General features: G+C 44.4%; 1 protein-coding gene across 2 annotated transcripts in view; it reads left to right on the top strand.

The window, feature by feature from the left end:
* ankdd1a (ankyrin repeat and death domain containing 1A) overlaps positions 1–24008 on the top strand; it is a 189664-nt gene that overhangs the window by 131648 nt on the left and 34008 nt on the right. For both annotated transcript variants that reach the window (XM_059639229.1, XM_048563010.2), the window contains one exon: positions 1821–2022. In XM_059639229.1, the coding sequence (XP_059495212.1) occupies positions 1821–2022 (202 nt within the window). The remainder of the gene's footprint in view (positions 1–1820; positions 2023–24008) is intronic.

Below are 24008 nucleotides of genomic sequence, written 5' to 3'. Positions count from 1 at the left end.
CTTCTCCCTTTCTACTTTGTCCAGCCCACTCAGATCTCCTTTCTGCCTTCTTTCCCAAACAACAGTCCCACCTTCGTCAAATTTGTCCTCTTAACTGAAGTTTCCTATTCCTGGAGCTATTCTTGTGAATCATTTCTGCACTGTCTCCAATGCTTTCACATCATTCTTCCAATGACCTCTTCACCCAGAAAGTAACTATGTGGTGAGGAGGGAGTGTGTTTCATATCAGTGCCAACTTGCCCAATTATTTCTTCTTCTTACCATCTCTAGTGAAAGAATAATCATGCCCAAGACATTGGGTTATTATATCAGCCATGATTTAATTGAATAGTTAAATGGTCTGTGATCATTGTGTGACCTATTCCTACTCCTTTTTTATGCTTCTCTCCTTGTCATTTTCTCAATATTATTTAAGTGTTATTGTACAGAAATAGCTTTACTTTTTAGGTATTGGCTTCCTAAACTTAATAAACAAAATTGCATTTTACTTCATCTGTTTCACACATTAACTTTATGATCTTTAGGCAAGGACTTTAAACAAATTAACGGTGGAGAGGAATACGTAAGCTCATAAAGTTTTAAAAAAAAGTCAAATTGCAGGGCAACTATTTTTAAAATTATATTGAGAATGCCTTGGAAAGGGGTAGAGGTGTTGATTATTCTTGAAGCTCAACACGTAATTTGTAATTTTAAGAAGTTTTTTTTGGAAGAAGGGATTAATTGAGAAACAGAATAAGTGAAAATTAGGGCAAGTATAATAAAGCAATATAATTAAGCAAAGTAGGGCAAGACAAGTATAGTTGGCATAAGTGAAGTAAATTAATAGAAGTATTACATAAGCATAATTGTTTGTTATACAAAGGAATAACTAATTGGCTTTAAGGAAGCCATGGCAGCCAATCTAACACTAGTGATATGCTGCTTTTGTGCTATGTGGCACATTATAGAAGTGTGAGTTGCCCCTGGTGGCCATGTGTGTAGAAAGTGTTGTCCAGCTGTATCTACTGGAGAACCGCATTCTGGAGCTGGAGCAGTGGGAGTATTCACTGTGGAGAATGTCATGGATAGTTTGTTCAGTGAGGTGGTCACCACATAGGTAAAGACTGAACAGGCAGAAAGGACATGGGTGACCACCAGACAAGAGTAGAGGAAGGCAGTTGGGGCAGGAGTCTCTCCCCTTCTTTGTAGCCTTCTCCCTTTCTAATAGAAACACAGTTTTGGATACTGTTGGGAATTGTTCAGGGGAAAGCACTGGAAGCCAACTTCATGACACTGTGGGTAGGGCTGCTGCACAAGTGGAAAGGAAGAAGAAAGGCAGGACTAAAGTTTTTACGGGAAACAGTCAGGCTTTTCTGCAATTGCAAAGGAGATGCCAGGATGGTACGTTGCTTCCTTGGTGCCAGAGTCAAGGATGTCAGTTTTCGGCCACAGGACATTCTGAAGGTGGGACAAACAGTCAGAGATCTTGGTATATATTGGTACCAATAACTTAGACAGAAAAAAATGGTGAGGTCTTGCAAACAGAATTTAGTGAGTTAAGAAGTAGATTAAGGAACAGGACCCAAAAGGTAAGATGTTTAATAATTAAGGAAATCAAAGGGTTATGTGAAAGTGGAATTGAGGATTATCTGATCAGTTATGGTCAAATTGAATGGTGGAGCAGACTTTATGGATCAAATGGTATACTTCTGTGACCATATTGTATGGTCTTATCTGGACAGAAATAGAATTTCATCAACAAATTTGTGCATGGAAATCTCAATCTCAATCTTCATTGAATTGGACAGAAACACAAAATGAAATAAAACTTTCATTTTCAGGATCATCCAAACATTGATTCAGAGTCCTTTGTTGAAATGCATGTGACCTTCAGACAAGACCGCAGACCAGAAACCCAGCACATTCGTTCGGTGATATGGAGACTAGCAACAAAATACCTAAAACCAAATGAGTGGAAGAAACTTGCCCATTTCTGGAAGTTTACAGAAGCACATATAAAAGCCATTGAGCAACAATGGGCAGGTAGGAAATAACAATGCCTTTCAGTGAATGTTGAGTATATTCATGCATATCTCTACTTGACACTGCATGGCACAAATAGTAACATTCCCTACTTAAACTGGATGGTTAAAATTTCAAGGCTACCTGGCACAATATTACTCATTGAACAATTCCCTGCATAAATTTACCACATCTAACAGCTGCAATCTTCCACTTCCTTCTGTACCACATTTGTGGCTATGCCTTCAGCTGTTAAGGCCCTAATGATTTTGGAATTCCCTCTATTTTCTGTAATTGGCACCCAACTCCTTAAACATTCACTCTTTCCATGATCAACACACAAGAACAGATATGTGTACTAAAAGGCCATAATAAGACCATAGAATGTAGGAGCAGAAGTAGGCCTTTGAGACTGTCGAATAAGCTCTCCCTTTCAGTAAGATCATGGTTGATCTTCAACTTCACTTTCCTGCCTTTTCCCTATAACCCTTAAATTCATTGCTCATTTAAAAACTTCTGTATTTCATTCTTGAATACTCTTAATGATCCCACCTCGACAAGATTCTTATGTGGTAAAGAATTCATAGATTGACGACCCTGTGAGAGAAGAAATTCCTCCTTATCTCTGTCTTTGAAATAACTACACAGAAGCTGATATCCTGTCAATAAGTCACCCTTTATTGACATGTGCACAGTACATGCCCCCTGACTAGCCAGCTCAGAGCCAGTCCCTGGAATGAGGAGACTCTCTGAATTTCCTGTTTATATCTGTCAACTAGAGGCCCCTGACTGGCCTAGGTTAACAGTCCCAATCAAGGATCTCATAGCCAAGGAGATCCACCTGGCCTTTGTTCTATTCACTTCACTAGCCATGTCCCCTGCCCTGCCTAAAGTCTGGGGATGTAGGCTTGTTGTAGCTTCTCCTGGGACATTTTAGCCTCAGGTCTGCTTCCTCTGACTCTGACTTGGACAAGGGTGGCATGTACTGGGCTGTAGCCCAAGCCTTGTGCCCAGAGCGTCTCAGGACCGTTTTCTCCACTTCTTCAGGTGGTAACAGTATCAAAGCTGTTTTCATCTCAGACTCTGAGGTTTCTTTGACTGTAGAAGGAAGGGGAGAAACCATGGTTTCAAACAGCCGTTCTGGCTGCTGTGAAGGGCCAGGCATGTTTTGCCTGCAAGGTAACAGCTTTCGTTTGATCCAATGTTTGTTCAGGTCTGCCTCACCTACCCAAACTTCATATGTGACAGGACCTGACCTCTTGTTAGCCTCACCTCAAGGCTATTTCCTTGGTTTTGTCACCAATCTTCATCCCCTGAAATAAACACTCTCTGTCGCTTAGAGGTTTTTATTACAAAATACGGGATCATACATATATATATCAGAAGTGATTAAACAGGATTCGTACCCATGAATGTATAATCCTAAGGATTAAGATATGTTAGTCCATTTATCTCTACATTAGAGAACGCTAAAGAAAGAAAAATATTAGGCCTATATGACTTAACTAAGGTGGGAATTATGTGCCTACTTAATGAAGTAGAGAGAGAATAGTAAACTGAGTCCGCAGTTGGGTCTTCGGATTTCACTACTATTGCTGGTTCTGTCATTCATTCATTCATTCATTCAATTTCACGGAAGCATTATTTGGTGGTAGTGAAATGTCAAGACTGCAGTTGTTTGAATGAATGGATGGAATACGGTAATAGGAAACATAGTGTGCTGGTGTGTAGGTGGTAAAGTTATGAATGAACCAGAACGTAGTATTAGTAGTTAATATAGAACATTTGTGAATGGGTGATTAAGTGAAGGTTATGAATGAACTAGGATACAGTAGTAGTAGTAAATATGGAGCACTTGTGCATGTCAGTAAAAGGGACCTTTATGACAAAGGTAAAGAAGGCCACAATACGATATCTCACAAAACCATAGAATAGAATCCTTTAAAACGATTAGTAGATACATAATGTATAGCGATTTGATGCAATTAAAATGCCTGACTAATTCAGTTATAAATTTGATGTAATTAATTTACAGACTTGATCTAATCCACTGCATAGTAACAGTTAGCCTGTAGACTTAGGTAATTTCAATGTAAGAACACAGAAAAATAGTGTTGCAGTAGTGTGCCTTTTAAATAGGCTCATGGAGACCATGAATTGACTCAGGTCCTTATGCTCAGTCTTGGTGATAGTTCTGTTTTCCACTGGGTGAATTTGACAGTGGGATTTGTGTGTTGCTTCCAGATGATGATGATGTTTCATGTGGTCATGGTTGTCCTGCGGGATAATGAATATTGTTTCTGTAGTTATCTTCATTTAATATAAGAGTAGTTTATAACGTGTAATGCGCACACTCTAATTCTACCCTCTTTTTAAATGAACACCCATATTTGGTTTAGCTGTAAACAAATAATTGTGGTTAATCCAAATAGAATTTACAAGAATTTACAAGAGTTCTGAGGAAGGGTCACCAGACCCGAAATAGTTAACTCTGTTTTCTTCTCCACAGATGCTGCCAGACCTGCTGAGCTTTTCCAACCTCTTTGTTTTTGTTCCAGAATTTACAAGAATGTGAGTTGGTCCCACAGGACCTATAGAGAAGTGCGAATTGCACATGAGTGCTGACCATCAGAAACAGTTGTACCTTGCCTGGGATGGTCACCAGGAATGGTTTCATCCTCTGGGTTAATGACTCAATACATTCATTGAGTAGGCACCCAACAGAAACTCATCAGTTTGTTCTAAATCCTCTGTCTCTTTGGGCCCAAATATATTGCGTCTTCCAGGTTCCCATGTTGGCAGGCTGTCATTCCCCTAGTGGTGATGCCGTTAACGCCAAAGAATTCTACCTGATGGTTTGTTTTTCCCTTGTCCACACTAGTCTTGCAGCACTGTCTCATTTCTATGTTGTGGATTCGCTGTCTGGGCTCTGAATTGTAAGGGCATAGGGTCCTTTGATTTTTTTCTCTGGGGAGTTGTTGGAAAGTTCGGTCATGTCTGGGCTGTCTGTCAAGTTGTTCCAGAGATAATAGGAACTGCAGATGCTGGAGAATCCGAGATAAGAAAGTGTAGAGGTGGATGAACACAGCAGGCCAAGCAGCATCTTAGGAGCAGAAAAGGTGACGTTTCGGGCCTAGACCCTTCATCAGAAAAAGTTGTTCCAATTGGTTAGGAAAATTACATCCAAATGGACTGGACCCCTGACCAAATTTATACTCTCCCACCACTACCATCCACTACAGCTCCGATGAATAATGGAGCCCCAGACAAGCTAATTGACTTACTGGAGGACTTTATGGATGTGAGTTTGCTCGCTGAGCTGGAAGGTTAGTTTGCAGACATTTCGTCACCATTCTAGGTAACATCATCAGTGAGCCTCCGACGAAGCGCTGGTGTTATGTCCCGCTTTCTATTTATCTGGTTAGGTTTCCTTGGGTTGGTGATGTCATTTCCTGTTCTTTTTCTCAGGGGATGGTAGATTGGCTCCAAGTCAATGTGTTTGTTGATGGAGTTCCGGTTGGAATGCCATGCTTCTAGGAATTCTCGTGCATGTCTCTGCTTGGCTTGTCCTAGGATGGATGTTTTGTCCCAATCAAAGTGGTGTCCTTCCTTATCTGTATGTAAGGATACGAGTGATAGTGGGTCATGTCGTTTTGTGGCTAGTTGATGTTCATGTATCCTGGTGGCTAGCTTCCTGCCAGTTTGTCCAATGTAGTGTTTGTCACAGTTCTTGCAAGGTATTTTGTAGATGACGTTCGTTTTATTTGTTGTCTGTTTAGGGTCTTTTAAGTTCATTAGCTGTTGTTTTAGTGTGTTGGTGTGTTTGTGGGCTACCCTGATGCCAAGGGGGTCCGAGTAGTCTGGCAGTCATTTCAGAAATGTCTTTGATGTAGGGGAGAGTGGTTATGGTTTCTGAGCCCGTTTTGTCTGTTTGTTTGGGTTTGTTGCTGAGAAATCGGCGGACTGTGTTCATAGGGTACCCATTCTTTTTGAATACGCTGTATAGGTGATTTTCCTCTGCTCTGCATAGTTCCTCTGTGCTGCAGTGTGTGGTGGCTCATTGGAATAATGTTCTAATGCAGCTTCGTTTGTGGGTGTTGGGATGGTTGCTCCTGTAGTTCAGTATTTGGTCCGTATGTGTTGTTTTCCTGTAGACGCTGGTTTGAAGTTCCCCATTGACTGTTCGCTCTACTGTGACATCTAGGAATGGCAGTTTATTGTTGTTTTCCTCCTCTTTTGTGAGTGTTATGCCAGTAAAGGGTATTATTGATGGTCTTGAAGGTTTCCTCTAATTTGTTTTGTTTAGTGATGACAAAGGTGTCATCCACATAGCGGACCCAAAGTTTGGGTTGGATGATTGGCAGAGCTGTTTGTTCGAGTCTCTGCATTACTGCCTCTGCTAAGAACCCTGATATCGGAGATCCCATGGGTGTTCCGTTGGTTTGTCTGTAGGTTTTGTTATTGAAAGTGAAGTGGGTGGTGAGGCATAGGTCCACTAGCTTGATGATGTTGTCCTTAGAGGATGAAATAATGGTCTCCTTTGACGTAACAGCTCTGTTCACATCCATCAACATCAACCTGGCCAAAGAAACACTGATGACACTATTAGAAGAACAGAAGACACATACACCAGACACCACCAACCTCATCAGCAAGGACAACATCATCAAGCTAGTGGACCTATGCCTCACCACCCACTTCACTTTCAATAACAAAACCTACAGACAAACCAACGGTACACCCATGGGATCTCCGATATCAGGGTTCTTAGCAGAGGCAGTAATGCAGAGACTCGAACAAACAGCTCTGCCAATCAGCCAACCCAAACTTTGGGTCCGCTATGTGGATGACACCTTTGTCATCACTAAACCAAACAAATTAGAGGAAACATTCAAGACCATCAATAATACCCTTTACTGGCATAACATTCACAAAAGAAGAGGAAAACAACAACAAACTGCCATTCCTAGATGTCACAGTAGAGCGAACAGTCAATGGGGAACTTCAAACCAGCATCTACAGGAAAACAACACATACGGACCAAATACTGAACTACAGGAGCAACCATCCCAACACCCACAAACGAAGCTGCATTAGAACATTATTCCAACGAACGACCACACACTGCAGCACAGAGGAACTACACAGAGCAGAGGAAAGACACCGATACAGCGTATTCAAAAATAATGGGTACCCTATGAACACAGTCCGCCGATTTCTCAGCAATAAACCCAAACAAACAGACAAAACGGGCTCAGAAACCATAACCACTCTCCCCTACATCAAAGACATTTCCGAAGTGACTGCCAGACTACTCGGACCTCCTTGGCATCAGGGTAGCCCACAAACACACCAACACACTAAAACAGCAGCTAATGAACTTAAAAGACCCTATACAGACAACAAATAAAACGAACGTCATCTACAAAATACCTTGCAAGAACTGTGACAAACATTACATTGGACAAACTGGCAGGAAGCTAGCCACCAGGATACATGAACATCAACTAGCCACAAAACGACATGACCCACTATCACTCGTATCCTTACATACAGATAAGGAAGGACACCACTTTGATTGGGACAACACATCCATCCTAGGACAAACCAAGCAGAGACATGCACGAGAATTCCTAGAAGCATGGCATACCAACCGGAACTCCATCAACAAACACATTGACTTGGAGCCAATCTACCATCCCCTGAGAAAAAGAACAGGAAATGACATCACCAACCCAAGGAAACCTAACCAGATAAATAGAAAGCGGGACATAACACCAGCGCTTCGTCGGAGGCTCACTGATGATCTTACCTGGAATGGTGACGAAACGTCTGAAAACTAACCTTCCAGCTCGGCGAGCAATCTCTCATCCAGAACCTCAACCTGAGCTACAAATCTTCTCAAAACTCGATAGGTAAATCCATTCCTTCTACGTGGAAGGGGACCTATGTAATTAATTTGTAGGTTCGTCCGAGGCCCATCCACTGGATGGGTATGCTCAGTTCTCCCTTTTGGGCTTACTTGTCTGGATTATTTTGGGCACACACCAGACAATTTTCTATGTAGTATGATACATTCTTATGTAACTCAGGCCAGCAAGACAGTTCTTTAAATCATTCAGTAGTGGCTTCAATTCCCTGGCGTCCGAGCCCTTCTTGGTTTGGGAGATGATCTGATCTCTGTCTTGAATCAGAACTACATAAACTCCTGTTTTTAGAACCAATCCGTCCCATACTTGTGAGGACCTTTTTCATTTATCATTAGCACCTGGATAAACTATTCCAAAAATCTTTTTCAAGGAATCATCATAACATTGTGCTTGCCTAAGGTCCTGTATGTTCATTTGGCTCTCAGTGATTACATTTGCCTGCTGTACTATGGGTAGCTGCCAGAATTCTCCTACATGAGCATCTCTCTTAGCTAACTCATCCACGTTGTGGTTGCCTTCTAGGAATGTTTCATGGTGGCTCCTAACTTTGATTATGCCATACTTCCTTTCGCCAGCAGCCTGTAGTATGTATTTTAATAAGGGGGCTGATGGTAAGGGGTTTCCCATTGCAGAGATAAAATATCTAGGTTCCCATAATGGTAAAAATTCTGAGAGGCAGTTGCATACAGACATGCCATCAGAGTATATGTCTGCGGGTGGAGGGAACAGATTGGGATGGCTGACCACATGGGCTACAGCTGCGGGTTTTGCAGCTTTGGCACTTAGATGGTTGGTTAATTTTAAAGCAAGTTCAAAGAGTGATTGTCCCTACATGTCTGTAATATATACCACAGCCAGTGATCCAACAGCCATCCTCCACTGTGGAGGATCCATCTACATCGATTTTGACTGCAGTTTTTACCTGTTTATCCTTTTGCCTCATCTCTGACTGTCTGTCCTATTGTTTTGGGATGAAAGGACTGATGGGGTGTTTTGCTGTTATTATTTGGCAGTCATGTAGGTCTCCCCCATAATTTAGGTTATCGGCTAGGGAGGTGGGCACCTTGGTACGTTTGACCATGATGTCCTGACCTTGAAGCAGCAGAATCTATTGCGCGGCTCAGGGCTGGCTCACTGATTCAGCCATCCAGCAGGAGTTGGATTGGGCCGTGCTCAATTAAGGTAGTCAGGGGACTTAAACCAACTGTATAGTCAAAGTACCAGACTGCGCAAAAGACTGCGAGGTGTGGTATCGTTCATACCTGGAAAACCTTTGTTCCGTAGGCTGTAGGACTCTGGGGGTGTAAGCCACTGGACCTTGCCTACCGTGTCATTCCTGTAGCAGAATGGCAGCTATTGTACAGTCTATGCTACTTCTAGGGCATATGGTAAGTCAGGGTTGGGAGCTAGCAAGGCTGGTGCTGTTGTGAAGGCATGCTTTAAATCAGTTACTGCTTCTGTATGTTAAGATGTCCAATTACAGGCAGTGTTCCTTTTCAGCAACTCTGTGAGTGGGGCCACTTCGATGGAAAACCTATCGATGTGGTGCCTCCAGTATCCCAGTAGATCCAAGAAAAATCAGTGTGCACTAACATCTTGGGAAAGTAGGAGTTGTGCTATGGGATCTATTTGCTTTAGGTCTATCTCTCTCTTTCTTTTTCCCATGGGAGACTATTGTTCCCAAGTAGGTAACCCTGTGTTGTCGAATCTTCTCCTTCTTCGGGTTTATTTTATAATGTGTAACATACAAGAGAGTGAAAAATTCATCTAGGATTTGAATGTGTTCCTCCTTTGTTTCAGTTTGTAGGAATAGGTTGCCTATATATTGTATTAGGCAATCAGGCCGGGAAATGTTTTCTAATTCCTTGCTAATCGTCTGTGAAAAATCGAGGATGAGTCATGAAACCTTTGGGGTAAGCAGGTCCAGGTATACTGTTGTTCCTGGAAGCTGAATGGAATTTATACTGACAGGATTGACATTGGGGTACGGACCAGAAACCGTCACTACTCTCAAGTAGTGTGAAGTATTTTGATTGCGGGGCTTGCTTTACTATTGTGGCTGGGCTGGTGGCTACTGTTGGTGCGGTGATGGGGGGGTGACGTTACTGAGTTCATGGTAGTCAACAGTTAAACGCCGTGAACCATCTGGCTTCCTGACAGACCAAATTGAAGCATTATTAGTGGAGGCTACAGGTCACAGCACTCCTTGTTGTAAAAGACTGTCGATCACCTTATCTAGCACCCCCCCTGCCTGTCTGGGAAAACCGCATGAACTTTGTGGTTTAAGGTCTGGCCCCTCAATTATCATCTCTCCCAGTATACAGTCATGTTTATGCTGGGTGAATACCCCATTGTGTTTCCTGAGTGATAATGGGAACTGCAGATGCTGGAGAATCCAAGATAATGAAATGTGAGGCTGGATGAACACAGCAGGCCCAGCAGCATCTCAGGAGCACAAAAGCTGACGTTTCGGGCCTAGACCGCTTTTGTGCTCCTGAGAGGCTGCTGGGCCTGCTGTGTTCATCCAGCCTCACATTTCATTACCATTGTGTTTCCTAATCACTTCAATGCATTGCCAGATCCTTGGTCATTGTTAGGGGACCGAACCAAAAGACTCTCATTGTCCTGATCCAATTAACGTTATTTCCTGTTGAGATGATTGGTGGTGCCTTGCTAATCGGGGGCATCTGCCATTTGTGGGAATTTACTGGATCAATGACAAGTTCACACCTAGTATTGAAATCGACTCCGAGGATGTGTTCTGCATTTTGGGGAAGGTTAACTAAGATAGCAGGGTGGTGGCATGTAATGTCGCCTAGTTTAAATTCTATAGGTTCAGTAATGTACCCCTCCCATGCATGACTAGTAAAACCACTTAAAACAATAGTCCCTGAGGTCGTCCAGGGTAGACCATTAAATTTCGAGGTGAATAGGGTTGTGTAGGAACCTTCAGTATCCAAAAGAAATTCCACAGGGCAGCCTCCTTCCTCGCCATTGACTAGTGGTCTACCTATGTCATCTCACAGACCCATACTGGGGAGGCAGGGGCTTGACTTGTCGTGTGGATGCCTCGTAATTTGGTACTGGGGATTGACTAGTGTCCGTGGCATTGTCCAGAGCCTGCTGAATTTGACGTTCTAAAGGGAGTTAGTGCCTCCCCGTATTGCTCCTTGTTCCCATCATGTTTGGTGCTTCCTGTGGTTGCAAGTGCGGCTGTGCAGGGGCACCACATGCTCGCAGTGTCTTGGATATGCTCGCTGCCATGTCTTCCCCTGCTGTACCCCACTATCTCTCTCCCTGTGACTGTGTGAGGTGGACCTGGGTTCCTTTGATAAGGATTATCTTCCCTTCCTTCATTTCTACACACTGGACCCTTGTTGGAGGCTCGGAAAGGAAAAAATTTCCCTCCTTTGTCTGTTTTACTTTTGTTTAGTTCGCAGACTTGTTTTCCTACATCTGGGACATTCTTCTCAGAACCAACGCCTCATTGTGAGTTGGCTCTGTGGGATCGAAGTTCTCACATGCCTTTCCTACTCTCTTCAGGGCTGTGTGAAACTAAAGTCCTAGCCCACTTAGCTGTGTCAACATCGGATAACTGACCTCTTTCTAAATCACTATTGACTCCCATAAAATGTACCCAGAATGACCTGCAAAGACAATCAGGTGTTCTCCTGCTCCTCTGATGCTGCTTGGCCTGCTATGTTCATCCAGCTCTGCAACTTGTTATCTCCCTTTTGACTACACTTGTTAAGTCCATCTACAGGGTCTCCTCTAATGTACCCAATTGCTGTTAGGATTGCCTCTTTCATATTGGCTAGGGTGCCTCCTCTCTCTCACTGAGCCTGTGCAAAACCTTTTGTTGTTTGACCCTATTGAAGAATACATATGAGTCTGCTGATGGCTCAAAATCTGGGAATTTTTTGGCAATTTCTGCTAATTGTACTACTGTAAATGTTACTGCTGGCATGTTGGCGGCATCCCCGGCCCGTCTTTCAATGGTAATCGGGTTCATTACAACATGTAGTGTTTCCGCGGGGTGCTGAAGGGGCTGATTCCTCTGGGGAGATCGTGCACATGGTGTACTGTAGTACGTCTTCCCTGAGCTCATCCCAGTCTACCTCCTGTTCTTCTTCCCTTATAACATGCCCATATGCACATATTGTCCTGTTATGGATTGAGAGTTGCTGCCTGTAGTTTTACTTTTTAACTGGCTTACTTTGCTCTCAGCAGCCTCTTTAGCTGACACTGCATGCTGACATCTTGGTATGCCAGCTCACATTGGGTTTGGAATTGCCCCATGTATAATAGGTTGGCTTGATTTTATTGGTCCTGTAACTGCTATTTCTTTCTTCGCATTGTCTAGTTCTGTGCGAACCTTTTTCAATTCCCACTCAGTTCCTAACGATTGTCCCAGACAGTATATTATTGCTGTGGGTTTTTCAAGCTTGGGAGCCCATTCCCTTGAAGTTTATTCCAGCCTTCCGAATATTACTGTCCTAGAGTTCTTCATCCCGTTCCATCATTACAGCAAAATTCTGCCCAAATGGGCCACTTTTTCTTACTAATGTATTGTCTTAGCTTCTTTTCCCATACTGAACAATCTTCTATTTTGGAACTTTTTTCTGCCATTTCTGATTAAACTAAGGGGCGTAGGTGGTGATTGGACTGAAGGTAAGGCTTTCGCTATGCTCTGGTCCAAATCCCACCAGGTCTCTACAGGCTTTCGGTGTTTTACTTTATCTATCCCACTAAGGATCCTACACTCACACAATGAAACAGTTGTTTGCGTGATTAGTATTTAAACACCTGATAGCTTTGTTCTTTAAAGAACTGTCTAATGTAGATCTTTATATTCCCTTCAATTTATTTGAATTCCCGGCCGTCACATGGGACTTAGTCCTCCTAATTCGGGCATAGACAAAATTTCAGGGAATATCAGGTTTCGTGGGGTTCAATTTCGGATTGTCAATGTCACTTCTTATCAAGTCTCATCTGGGATGCCAATTTGCTGCGCTCGCCACACAGTGAGTTTCGTCTGTATACCCTGCGAAGGACTGTGAGTCGACTCTTAATAGCAATATGAAATGATGTTTATTGGTTATAACACAATTAACACTATTCTAATGGTTATGCTACAAACTAGCAATTAATAAGATAAATCTGACAATTAATATTGTAAATCTAAGTCAGTATCTTGTACTTTAACTTAACTTGGAATAATCAAACATGACCACATTAAACCTTCGCCTTGATCTACGTGGTAATGGTTGTCTGGTCTCCCTCTCCTAGCAGTCGCAGGGTGCCTCATCTTATGGTGGTTGGTCTCCAATTACTGCTCCCGATGGTGCTGTTGCAGTGATTCTTATCCTTGGAAGCTTCTGCACCTCTTTGGGAGGATCTTCAATTCCCACCAATGGATTAATCAGGAATCAGTTACCCTGATTGGGTCTGATCAATCAGGCAGAGTCTAGGCAATGGTGGTGTGCTTTTTGGTTCTCTGTTTCTATAAGTGCCAGGGGCACGTAAGTCAGGTAGGCTTCCCAGATATGAGTGTGAGGTGTCCCTTTGTTTCGGAAACAGCTCAATGTTTTCTATTGTCCTGGTAAATAGGCTTAGTCAATTGTGTATTGTGCTGTCTGCTGCTGCAGCCTGCCTATCTGGGTCTGCAGCTTTATTTCAGGATCTTTGTACAGATACTTTGGCTAAATGCTTGGCTTGATTTCTCAGCATGTCTGGTTTATTATCCAATTCTGCCATTTTGAGTGGCCTGTCCGGTTATAATATGCCTTTTTTATTACCATCCTAACTACTTGCATGGCCACTTTCAGGCATCTATGAACTTGAACCCCAAGATCCCACCATACATCAATGCTGTTCACGGTCCTGTCAGTAGCAGTATACTTTGCCTTAACATTTGATCTCCCAAAGTGCAGCACCTCACACTTACCCAGATTAAACGCCATCTGCCATTTCTCTGCCCATATCTGCAGCTGATCTATATCTCGCCAAGTCCTTCGATGACCTTCTACACTATCCATATTTCCACTGATTTATCTATTGTCTGCAAATTTACTAACCGACCATTCGATGTTTTCATCTAAGTCGTTTATATATATCACAAACAGCAGAGGTCCCAGTATGGATCCCTGTGGAACACCAGTAATCGTAGACCTCCATCAGTACAATCTACCTTCTACGGCCAAGCCAATTCTGGGACCATGCGGCCAAGTCACATGCATCTCATAGATCTTAATCTTCTAGATGAGCCTACCAGGAGAGACCTTATCAAAGGCGTTACTAAAATTCATGGAGACAACACTGCTCCACCTTCATTGATTACCTTTGTCACAGCTTTAAAGGATTCAATCAAATTAGTAAGACATGACGTGCCCTGTGCTATAAGCCATGTTGACTCTCCCTAATTAGGTCATGCCTTTCCAAATGCACATAAATCCTATCCCTAAGAATTCTCTCCAATAGCTTCTGATCCAATGATGTGAGACTCACCAGTCTGTAGTTTCCTGTGTTAATCCGACAACGTTAGATTCTTATCAATCCACTGATCTGTCCAATGGTTGAGGAGGATACAAAGATTTTTGTCAAGGCCCCAGCAATCTTCTCTCTTGCCTTTCTCATTAGCCTCCAGTAGATAACATCGGGCCCTGGGGACTTATCCACCTTAATGCTCTTCAAGAGACTCAGCACCACTTCTTTCTTGATCTCAAAATGCCCTACCATATTAGCATGCTCCACCCAAATCTCACTATCTATCATATCCTTCTTTTGGGTGAATGCTGATACAGAGCACTCCATTGGGATCTCACTCATATCCCCCTGCCTACGAGCTCAGAGTTCCTCCTTTTTCCTTGAGTGGTCCTACCCTCTCCCTGGTTTTCCTCTTGTGTTTAATGTATAGTCATTTCATGGCCCCTTCTTGCTCTCCTTATTACCTGCTCAAGATCTTGCCTGCTTTCTTTTATTTTCCTCACAGGCCCTGTTTGATTTTAGCATCCTAAACCTTAGATATATGCTTCTTTTTCCCTTTTGACAAAATACGCAACCTCCTTTATCCAAGGGCCCCTTACCTCGCCATCTTTGTCCTTCCTCCTCACTGGAGCATGTCAGTTCTGAACTCCGATCAGCAGGTCTTTAAGCATCTCCACATATTAAATATGAACTTGTCCAAAAACCGCTCCTCCCAATTAACATGCTGTAGCTCCTGCCTAATATTGTTGTAACTTGCCCTCCCCCAGTTTAGTACCTTCCTGCAAGTCCTGACTTAGTCATAGCTATCTTAAAACTTAAGGAGTTGTAATCACTATTTTAAAAATGCTCTCCCACTGAAAGGTCAGTCACTTGGCCTGGCTCATTAGCCAAACAAGGTCCAGTATGACCCTCCTCTAGTTTGACTATCTACATACTATTTCAAGGAACCCATTTGGATGCACCTAACAAATTCTGCCCCATTCAAGCCTCTTGCTGTAAGGGAGTCCCAGTCAATATTGGGGAAGTTAATATCACCCACTATGATAACCTTTGCATCTCTCCATAATCTGCCTACATATTTGTTTCTCAATCTCTTGATGGCTGTTGGGGAGTACAGAGGGATATATAGTATAGTTTATAGTATAATCCTGTCAGACTGATTGCACCCATCTTACTTTTGAGCTGTACCCATGTTGACTAACCCTCTAGTGTGTCCTCTGTGAGTGCAGATGTGACCTTCCCCCTGATTAGTAGTGGACTCCTCTACCTCTTTTACCTTGCTCACTATCTCATCTGCAACAGTGAAACGCCAGAACGGTGAGCAGCCACTCCTGTTCTCCTCTCAAGCAAGAATCTGCAATGGCCACAATGTCATAGTGCAATGTACTGATGCAGATTCTAAGCTCATCTGGTTACCTGTGATAATGGGAACTGCAAATGCTGGAGAATCCAAGATAATAAGGTGTGAAGCTGGATGAACGCAGCAGGCCAAGCAGCATCTCAGGAGCACAAAAGCTGACGTTTCGGGCCTAAACCCTTCATCAGAGAGGGGAATGGGGTGAGGGTTCTGGAATAAATAGAGAGAGAGGGGGAGGCAGACCGAAGATGGAGAGAAAAGAAGATAGGTGGAGAGAAGAGTATAGGTAGGGAGGGGATAGGTCAGTCCAGGGAAGACGGACAGGTCAAGGAGGTGGGATGAGGTTAGTAGGTAGGAAATGGAGGTGCGGCTTGGGGTGGGAGGAAGGGATGAGTGAGAGGAAGAACAGGTTAGGGAGGCAGAGACAGGCTGGACTGGTTTTGGGATTTTGTGAGGGGAGGGGAAGAGCTGGGCTGGTTGTGTGAGGCAGTGGGGGAGGGGACGAACTGGGCTGGTTTTGGGATGTGGTGGGGGAAGGGGAGATTTTGAAGAGGTGGAGTCCACATTGATTCCATTGGGCTGCAGTGTTCCCAAGCAGAATGAATTGCTGTTCCTGCAACCTTCGGGTGGCATCATTGTGGCAGTGCAGGAGGCCCATGATAGACGTGCCATCTAAAGAATGGGAGGGGGAGTTGAAATGGTTCGCGACTGGGAGGTGCAGTTGTTTATTGCGAACCGAGCGGAGGTGTTCTGCAAAGCGGTCCCCAAGCCTCTGCTTGGTTTCCCCAGTGTAGAGGAAGCCACACCAGATACAGTGGATGCAGTATACCACATTGGCAGATGTGCAGGTGAACCTCTGCTTAATATGGAAAGTCCTCTTGGGGCCTGGGATAGGGGCGAGGGAGGAAGTGTGGGGGCAAGTGTAGTATTTCCTGCGGTTGCAGGGGAAGGTGCTGGGTGTGGTGGGGTTGGAGGGCAGTGTGGAGTGAACAAGGGAGTCACGGACAGAGTGGTCTCTCCAGAAAGCAGACAAGGGTGGGGATGGAAAAGTGTCCTAGGTGGTGGGGTCGGATTGTAGATGGCAGAAGTGTCGGAGGATGATGCGTTGTATTCGTAGGTTGGTGGGGTGGTGTGTGACAACGAGGGGGATCCTCTTTGGGCGGTTGTGGCGGAGGTGGGGTGTGAGGGATGTGTTGCGGGAAATGCGGGAGACACAGTCAAGGGCGTTCTCGACCACCGTGGGGGCAAAGTTGCGGTCCGTGAAGAACTTGGACATCTGGGATGTGCGGGAGTGGAATGCCTCATTGTGGGAGCAGATGCGGCAGAGGCGGAGGAATTGGGAATAGGGGATGGAATTTTTGCAGGAGGGTGGGTGGGAGGAGGTGTATTCTAGGTAGCTGTGGGCTTGAAATGGACATCAGTTACAAGCTGGTTGCCTAAGATGGAGACTGAGAGGTCCAGGAAGGTGAGGGATGTGCTGGAGATGGCCCAGGTGAACTGAAGTTTGGGGTGGAAGGTGTTGGTGAAGTGGATGAACTGTTCGAGCTCCTCTGGGGAGCAAGAGGCGGCGCCGATACAGTCATCAATGTAACGGAGGAAGCGGTGGGGTTTGGGGCCTGTGTAGGTGCGGAAGAGGGACTGTTCCACGTAACCTACAAAGAGGCAGGCATAGCTGGGGCCCATGCGGGTGCCCATGGCCACCCCCTTTGTCTGTAGGAAATGGGAGGAATCGAGAGAGAAGTTGTTGAGGGTGAGGACAAGTTCGGCTCGGCAGATGAGGGTGTCGGTGGAGGGGGACTGGTCGGGCCTGCGGGACAGGAAGAAGTGGAGGGCCTTCAGGCCATCTGCATGCGGGCTTCTTGTGTTGAAATAAACACAATTCGGACCATTTGTACAATCATGTTCCTGTCTCTGCCTGACCTTCCTTTCTGATTTACTAGCCCTAATCCCTACCATTTCCTCAATCCCTTCACTTGCTGACCTGCTGCTCTGATTCCTAGCTCGCTGCCACTCTAGTTTAAACCCTCCTGAGTAGCATTGGGGTACCTCCCTGTGAGGATATTGGTTCCCCTCTTTTAAACTCCCCCCACCCCCCACCTTCAACCTATGTCCCCTAATATTTGACATTTCTGAGAAAAAAGACTTTAACAATCTACCCATGCCTTGTAATTTTCTATCAGATCACCCTCAACCCTAGTGAAACAACATTAGTTTGTACAACCTCTCCTTATAGCTAATGCACTCTAATCCATGCAACATCCTGGTAAACCACTTTTGCACTGTCTCCAATGCTTCCACATCCTTTCAATAGTATAGCGACCAGAACTGCACACAATAGTCCAAATGTGGCCAGTCTAAAGTCTAACAGAGCTGCAGTGCGATTTGCCAAATTTTGTGCGAAGTGGCCCAACTGATGAAGGTACACATGCTGTACATCTTCACCACGTCATCCACTTGTATTGCCACTTTCCAGGAGTTTTGGACCTGCACCCCAAGATCCCTCCGTATATCAATACTTCTAAGAACTCTGCTCATCTACTGAATACTTTCCTGTTGCATTTGACCTCCCAAAATACATCAGCTCACATCGTCATCGGCAGTTCCTACTCCTGCTGAGTCAGCGTTAAATTCCATCTGGCATTTCTCTATCCAACTTTCCAATTGATCTATGTCTTGCTGTATCTACAATTCTACCAATTTTCATTTCATCTGCGAACTAACTAATTAAACCATTGACATTTCCATCCAAATTATGTATATACATTCGAAACAGCAGAGATCCCAGCACTGATTTTGGTGGAATACCACCGGTCACAGCCCACCAATCAGAAAGAAACCCTTCTACAACTACCCTCTGCCTTCTCTAACCAAACCAGTTTTGACTGCAACTTAACAATTTACTGTGAATTTCATGTGACCACTGGAATAGCCAAACATAATCAACTATGTCAAATGGCTGTAATAAAGTCCACGTCAATAACATCCAGTGCCCTACGCTCATCAATCATCTTTGTTACTTCCTCAAAAGCTCAATAAAGTTTGCGAGACAACACCACCCCAGCATGAAGCCATTCTGGCTATTCCTCATAGTTCTGTTCTTTTTCAAATGCAAATAAATCTTGTCCATCAGGATCTTCTCCAACAATTTCTGTACCACTAAAGGCTCAACATCCTATAATTTCTTGTATTATCCCTTTTATCCTTCTTAAACAAAGGAACAGCATTGGCTAGTCTACAATCTGGAATCTCGCTTCTGACCAAAGAGGTTACAAGGATCTCTGTTGACATTCTAGCAATCTCCTCCCTTCCCTCAGTATTCTGGGATCCTATCAGGCTCTGGGGACTTATCTACTCAATGCTATTCAAGACACCCAACATCCTCCTTAATATTGACAGGCAGTGGAATACCAATTTAGCCCTCCCTAATGTAACCATTTTCCATGTCCTCCTTCATCGTGAATACTGATACAAAGTGCTCATTAAGGACTTCATCCACTTTCCTGGCTTCTTGCGTAAATTCCCTCCTTTTGTCCTCGAATGGACCTACCCTTCCCTAGCTACCCTCTATGCCTAGTGATTCTCCTTAATCCTACTTGCCAAGGACATTTCATGGCCCCTTTTAGTCCTCCTGATTCCTTGGTTAAATTCTTTCCTAATTCCTTTTTATTCTTCAAGGACCTTGTCTGATTTTAGTTTCCTAAATCTTATGCATGGTTCCATTTTCTTTTTGACTGAGCTTTCAATATCTCTTGTCATCTGGGGTTCCCAAATCTCGCCATCCTTACCTTTCATCCTCACAGGAACGTACTGGTTCTGAACTCTGATCAGTTGACCTTTAAAAGATTCCCACCTGTCAGAAATGGATTTAACATCCAGCAGCCACATACCAATTTGATTTGTCTAGTTGCTGCCTAATACTGTTATAAATTAGCCTTCCCCCAGTTTAGCACGTTCACCCAATGACTAACCTTATCCTTATCCATAAATATGTTAAAACTTTCAGAATTATGATCGCTGTCCCCAAAATGCTCCACCATTGAAACTTCAGTCACCTCGCCAGTTTCATTCCCCAGTACAAGGTCTAATTCAGTCCCTTCCCTAGTTGGACTATCTGCATATTGTTTCAAGTAACCCTCTTATGTGCATCAAACAAATTCAGCCCCATCTAAGCCCCTGTCACTAAGGGAGTCCCAGTCAATAGTGGGAAAGTTAAAATCACCCACTAAAACAACCCTGTTGTTTTTACATCTTTCCATAAGCTGATATATCTGTTCCCGCTATCCTGCTGGCTACTGGGAGGCTTATAGTGTAACTCCATCGTAGTGATTACAACTTCCTGATTTTTAAGAGATGGTAAGAATTGCCAGTGCTGGAGTCAGAGATAAGACAGTGTAGAGCTGAATGAACACAGCAGGCCAGGCAGCATCAGCAGAGCAGGAAAGCTGACGTTTCGGGTCAGAACCCTTCTTCAGAAATGGGGGAGGGGAAAGGGAGCTCTGAAATAAATAGAGAGGAGAGGGCTGGCGCTGGGTAGCCCTACCACCCGAGCAGCTTTCCCTGCAATCGCAGCAAGTGCTGCATCTGCCCCTACACACCCCCCCCCACCCCTATCCAAGGACCCAAAGAAACTTTCCACATCAGACAGATGTTCACCTGCACATCCGCTAATGTGGTCTATTGCGTCCGTTGCTCCCGATGTGGCCTCCTGTACGTCGGTGAGACTAAATGGAGGCTCAGAGACCGCTTTGTCAAGCACCTGCGCTCGGTTCGTGACAAACGACAATACCTCTGGTCGCGAACCACTTCAGCTCCCTCTCGCACTCCCTGGATGACTTGTCCATCCTGGGCCGCCTCCAGTGTCACAACGAAGCCACCCAGAAACTGGAGAAGCAGCACCTCCACCTTAGCCAATTCTCTCAATGTGGACTTTAGTTTCAAAATCTCCCCATGCCTGGCCTCATCCCATGACAAACCTCCCTCTCATCCCTGCCTCCTTGACCTGTCCATCTGCTCTCCCACCTATTCTCTCCTCCCACCTCACTGACCAATCCCCACCACTGCCTGCCGGCACTCACCTATCGCCATCTCACTTACCTTCCCCAGTCCCTCTCATCCCCCCCTCCTTGACCTGTCTGTCTTCTCTCCTACTTACCTCCCTCCCATCCCTGCCTCCTTGACCTGTCTGTCTGCTCTCCCATCTATCCGCTCTTCCCACTTCACTGACCAATCCCCACCACTGCCTACCTGCACTCATTTATCACCATCCCACCTACCTTCCCCAGTCTCCTCTCTATTTATTTCCCAGCTCCCTTTCCCCTCCACCATCTCTGAAGAAACGTCCAGCATCGTAATTCCGTGTACTAATCTTGTTATAAACTCATCTGTGTTATAAACTCATCTGCCTTACTCCTTACATTAAAATAAATACACAAGACTGCCAGTCCTGCTGTGTTCGTTAACCTGCCCTCCCTGTTTTTCCTGTTAGATTTGCTTGACTTAACCTCTGCCTTCTCCTCAATTATTCCATAGGCTGACGTACTGCTCTGATTCCCATCCTCCTGCCACACTAGTTTAAATCCACCTGAGTGGCACTAGCAAATCTCACTGCAAGAATATTGTTGCCCCACCAGTTTAAGTGCCACCCACCTTCCTTTTAAACGACCCTCCTGCCCTGGAAGAGATCCCAATGATCTAGATATCTGAAGCCCTTTCTTCTACACCAGCTCTTTACCCAGGCTTTTATCTGTATTGTCTTTCTATTCCTAGTTTCATTAGCATGTAGCACAGGCTGTAATTATAGGAGGGATGTGATTTCATTGGACAGGGTACAGAAGAGATTTGCCAGGATCTTGCATGGACTGGAGAGTTTTAGTTCTGAAGAGAGACTAGATAGATTGAGGTTATTTTTCTTGGAGCAGAGGATACTTGAGGGACATGTACAAAATTATGAAAAGGATAGACTGGAAGAAACGCTTCCCTTTGGTGGAGGGATCAATGACTGCTGGAGCAGAGAGGGGGAATAGACTTAAAGTAAGGGGAAGAAGGTTTATATGAAATGTGAGGAAAGACCTTTCCACCCAGAGGATGGTTAGAATCTGGAACTCGCTGCCTGAAAGGGTGGTAGAACCAGAATCAACTCATTACATTTAAAGAATGTTCAGATGTTCACGTGTTGTAAAGACATTCAAGAAAATGGGCCAACTTCAGGACTAGAATTAGAATAGTTAGGAGAAAGGGTCACTTGACCTGAAACAACTCTGATTTCTCTCCACAGATGCTGCCAGACCTGCTGAGCTTTTCAAGCAACTTCTGTTTTTGTTTTAGAATAGTTAGGCACTTGTTTTTGACTGGTGCAGATTTAGAATCCATTTAACCCAGCAAGTCCACACAGCCCTTCCGAAAAGCATCCAACTCAGACCCATTTCCCTACCTCTGATCTCCCATCTTTAACTGTCCTAACCTAAAGATCCCTGGGCACTATGGACAATTTAATGTGGCCAATCCACCTGACCTGCACATCTTTGGACTGTGGGAGGAAACCCACGAAGACAGTCACCCAAGGATGGAATCAAACCTGGGTCCCTGGTGCTGTGAGGCAGCAGTGCTAACCACTGAGCCACTGTGCCACCTTAAACGATGGAACTTTTTCTGTGCTGTAGACTCCAATGACTTTATTCTAATCCCATCCGTCTCACAGAGTAGCTCCTCGTTCTGTCCGTCGAAAGCAAAGTTGTTCTTTCTCAATATTAGTTTCTCACTTTCTATAGCAGCTCCTCTATATCTCCCTCTCTCTCTGTTTATAACAGCTCCTAATCTCTCTTGATGGCCACTCCTTGTTCCTCTCTCTATGACAGCTCCTCACTTCCTTGTGCTCTTGAGCAGCTCTTTGCACTGTTTACAGCAAATATTGCTTCCCTCTTTATAACAACTTCTTGTTCTGTCTCTGTTTAGTAACTCTCCTCATTCTCTCTCTTTATTGCAACTCCTTGCTGTGTCTCTCTCTGTAATCACACCTCACTCTTCCTGTCTTGGCAATTCCTCATTCTCACCATCTCTGTAGCAACACCTTACTTTCTCTCCACATATTTTCTACTCAACCCGTTCAGAGATATTATTACACACCTCTGTCACTTGAATCCAGGCCTTCTTACTGAAAGGTGGGGACATTAACACTGAACTATGAGACCCTTATTTTCTCTGTTGCAGCTCCCTCAAGAGAAGTGCTCATTCCATCTGTAGCAATTAGAACATAGAACAGACCAGCACAGTACAGGCCCTTCTGCCCACGATTTTGTGCCGACCTATCATCCTACTAAGGTCAATCTACCCTGTATACCCTACATTTCACTATCCTCCATATGTCTATCCGAGCCATTTAAAAGTCTCTAAAGTATCTCACTCCACTACCACTGCCGGCAGCGCATTCCACATGTCCACCACTCTCTTTGCGAAGTACCTATCTTTGATGTCTCCTCCATACTGTCCTCCAATCGCCTTAAAATTATGCCTGCTCGTAACAGTCATTTCCGCACTGGGAAAAAGTCTCTGACTATCCATGCCTCTCATCATCTTGTAAATGTTTACCAAGTCACCTCTCATCCTTTGCTCCAATGAAAAAAGCCTTAGGTCCCTCAACCTTTCCTCATAAGATCTGTCCTCCAGCCCCGGGCAGCATCCTGGTAAACCTCCTCTGCACAGTCTAAAGCTTCCACATCTTTCCTGTTATGAGGTGACCAGAACTGTGTACAATATTCCAAGTGTGGTCTAACCAGAGTTTTATAGAGCTGCAGCATAACCTCAGGGCTCTTATACTCAATTCCCCTGCCAATGAAAGTCAAATTCCTCACACACTGTCCCTATTGCAGCTGCTCATTTCCTCTCCCACTCCATAGCAGCTCCTCATTCTCTTCTGCAGCTCCTTGCACTCTTTCTCTTTATGGCAACTTTAACTCTCTACCTCTACAGCGCCCACTCTCTCTTTCTGACTCTCTGTGTATGTATGACAGCTACTCTGTAGTAGCTTCTCACTCTTTCTAAGGTAGCTGCTCACTCTCTTGATAGCAGTTCCATATTTTCACTGTATAGCAACTCCAGGTCTCTCTTTCTTTAGTGTGTCCTTGCCCTCACCCTCCCTAATTGTCCTCTCTCTCTATAAAGCTCCTCATTCTCTATCTCTTTAGCAGCTCTTTGTTCTCACTCTATGCAGCAGCAACCTCATCACTCCATAACAGCAG

This window comes from Stegostoma tigrinum, chromosome 33 (assembly GCF_030684315.1).
Source record: "Stegostoma tigrinum isolate sSteTig4 chromosome 33, sSteTig4.hap1, whole genome shotgun sequence".
Lineage (NCBI taxonomy): Eukaryota > Metazoa > Chordata > Chondrichthyes > Orectolobiformes > Stegostomatidae > Stegostoma > Stegostoma tigrinum.
This window is presented reverse-complemented; position numbering and strand designations above follow the sequence as displayed.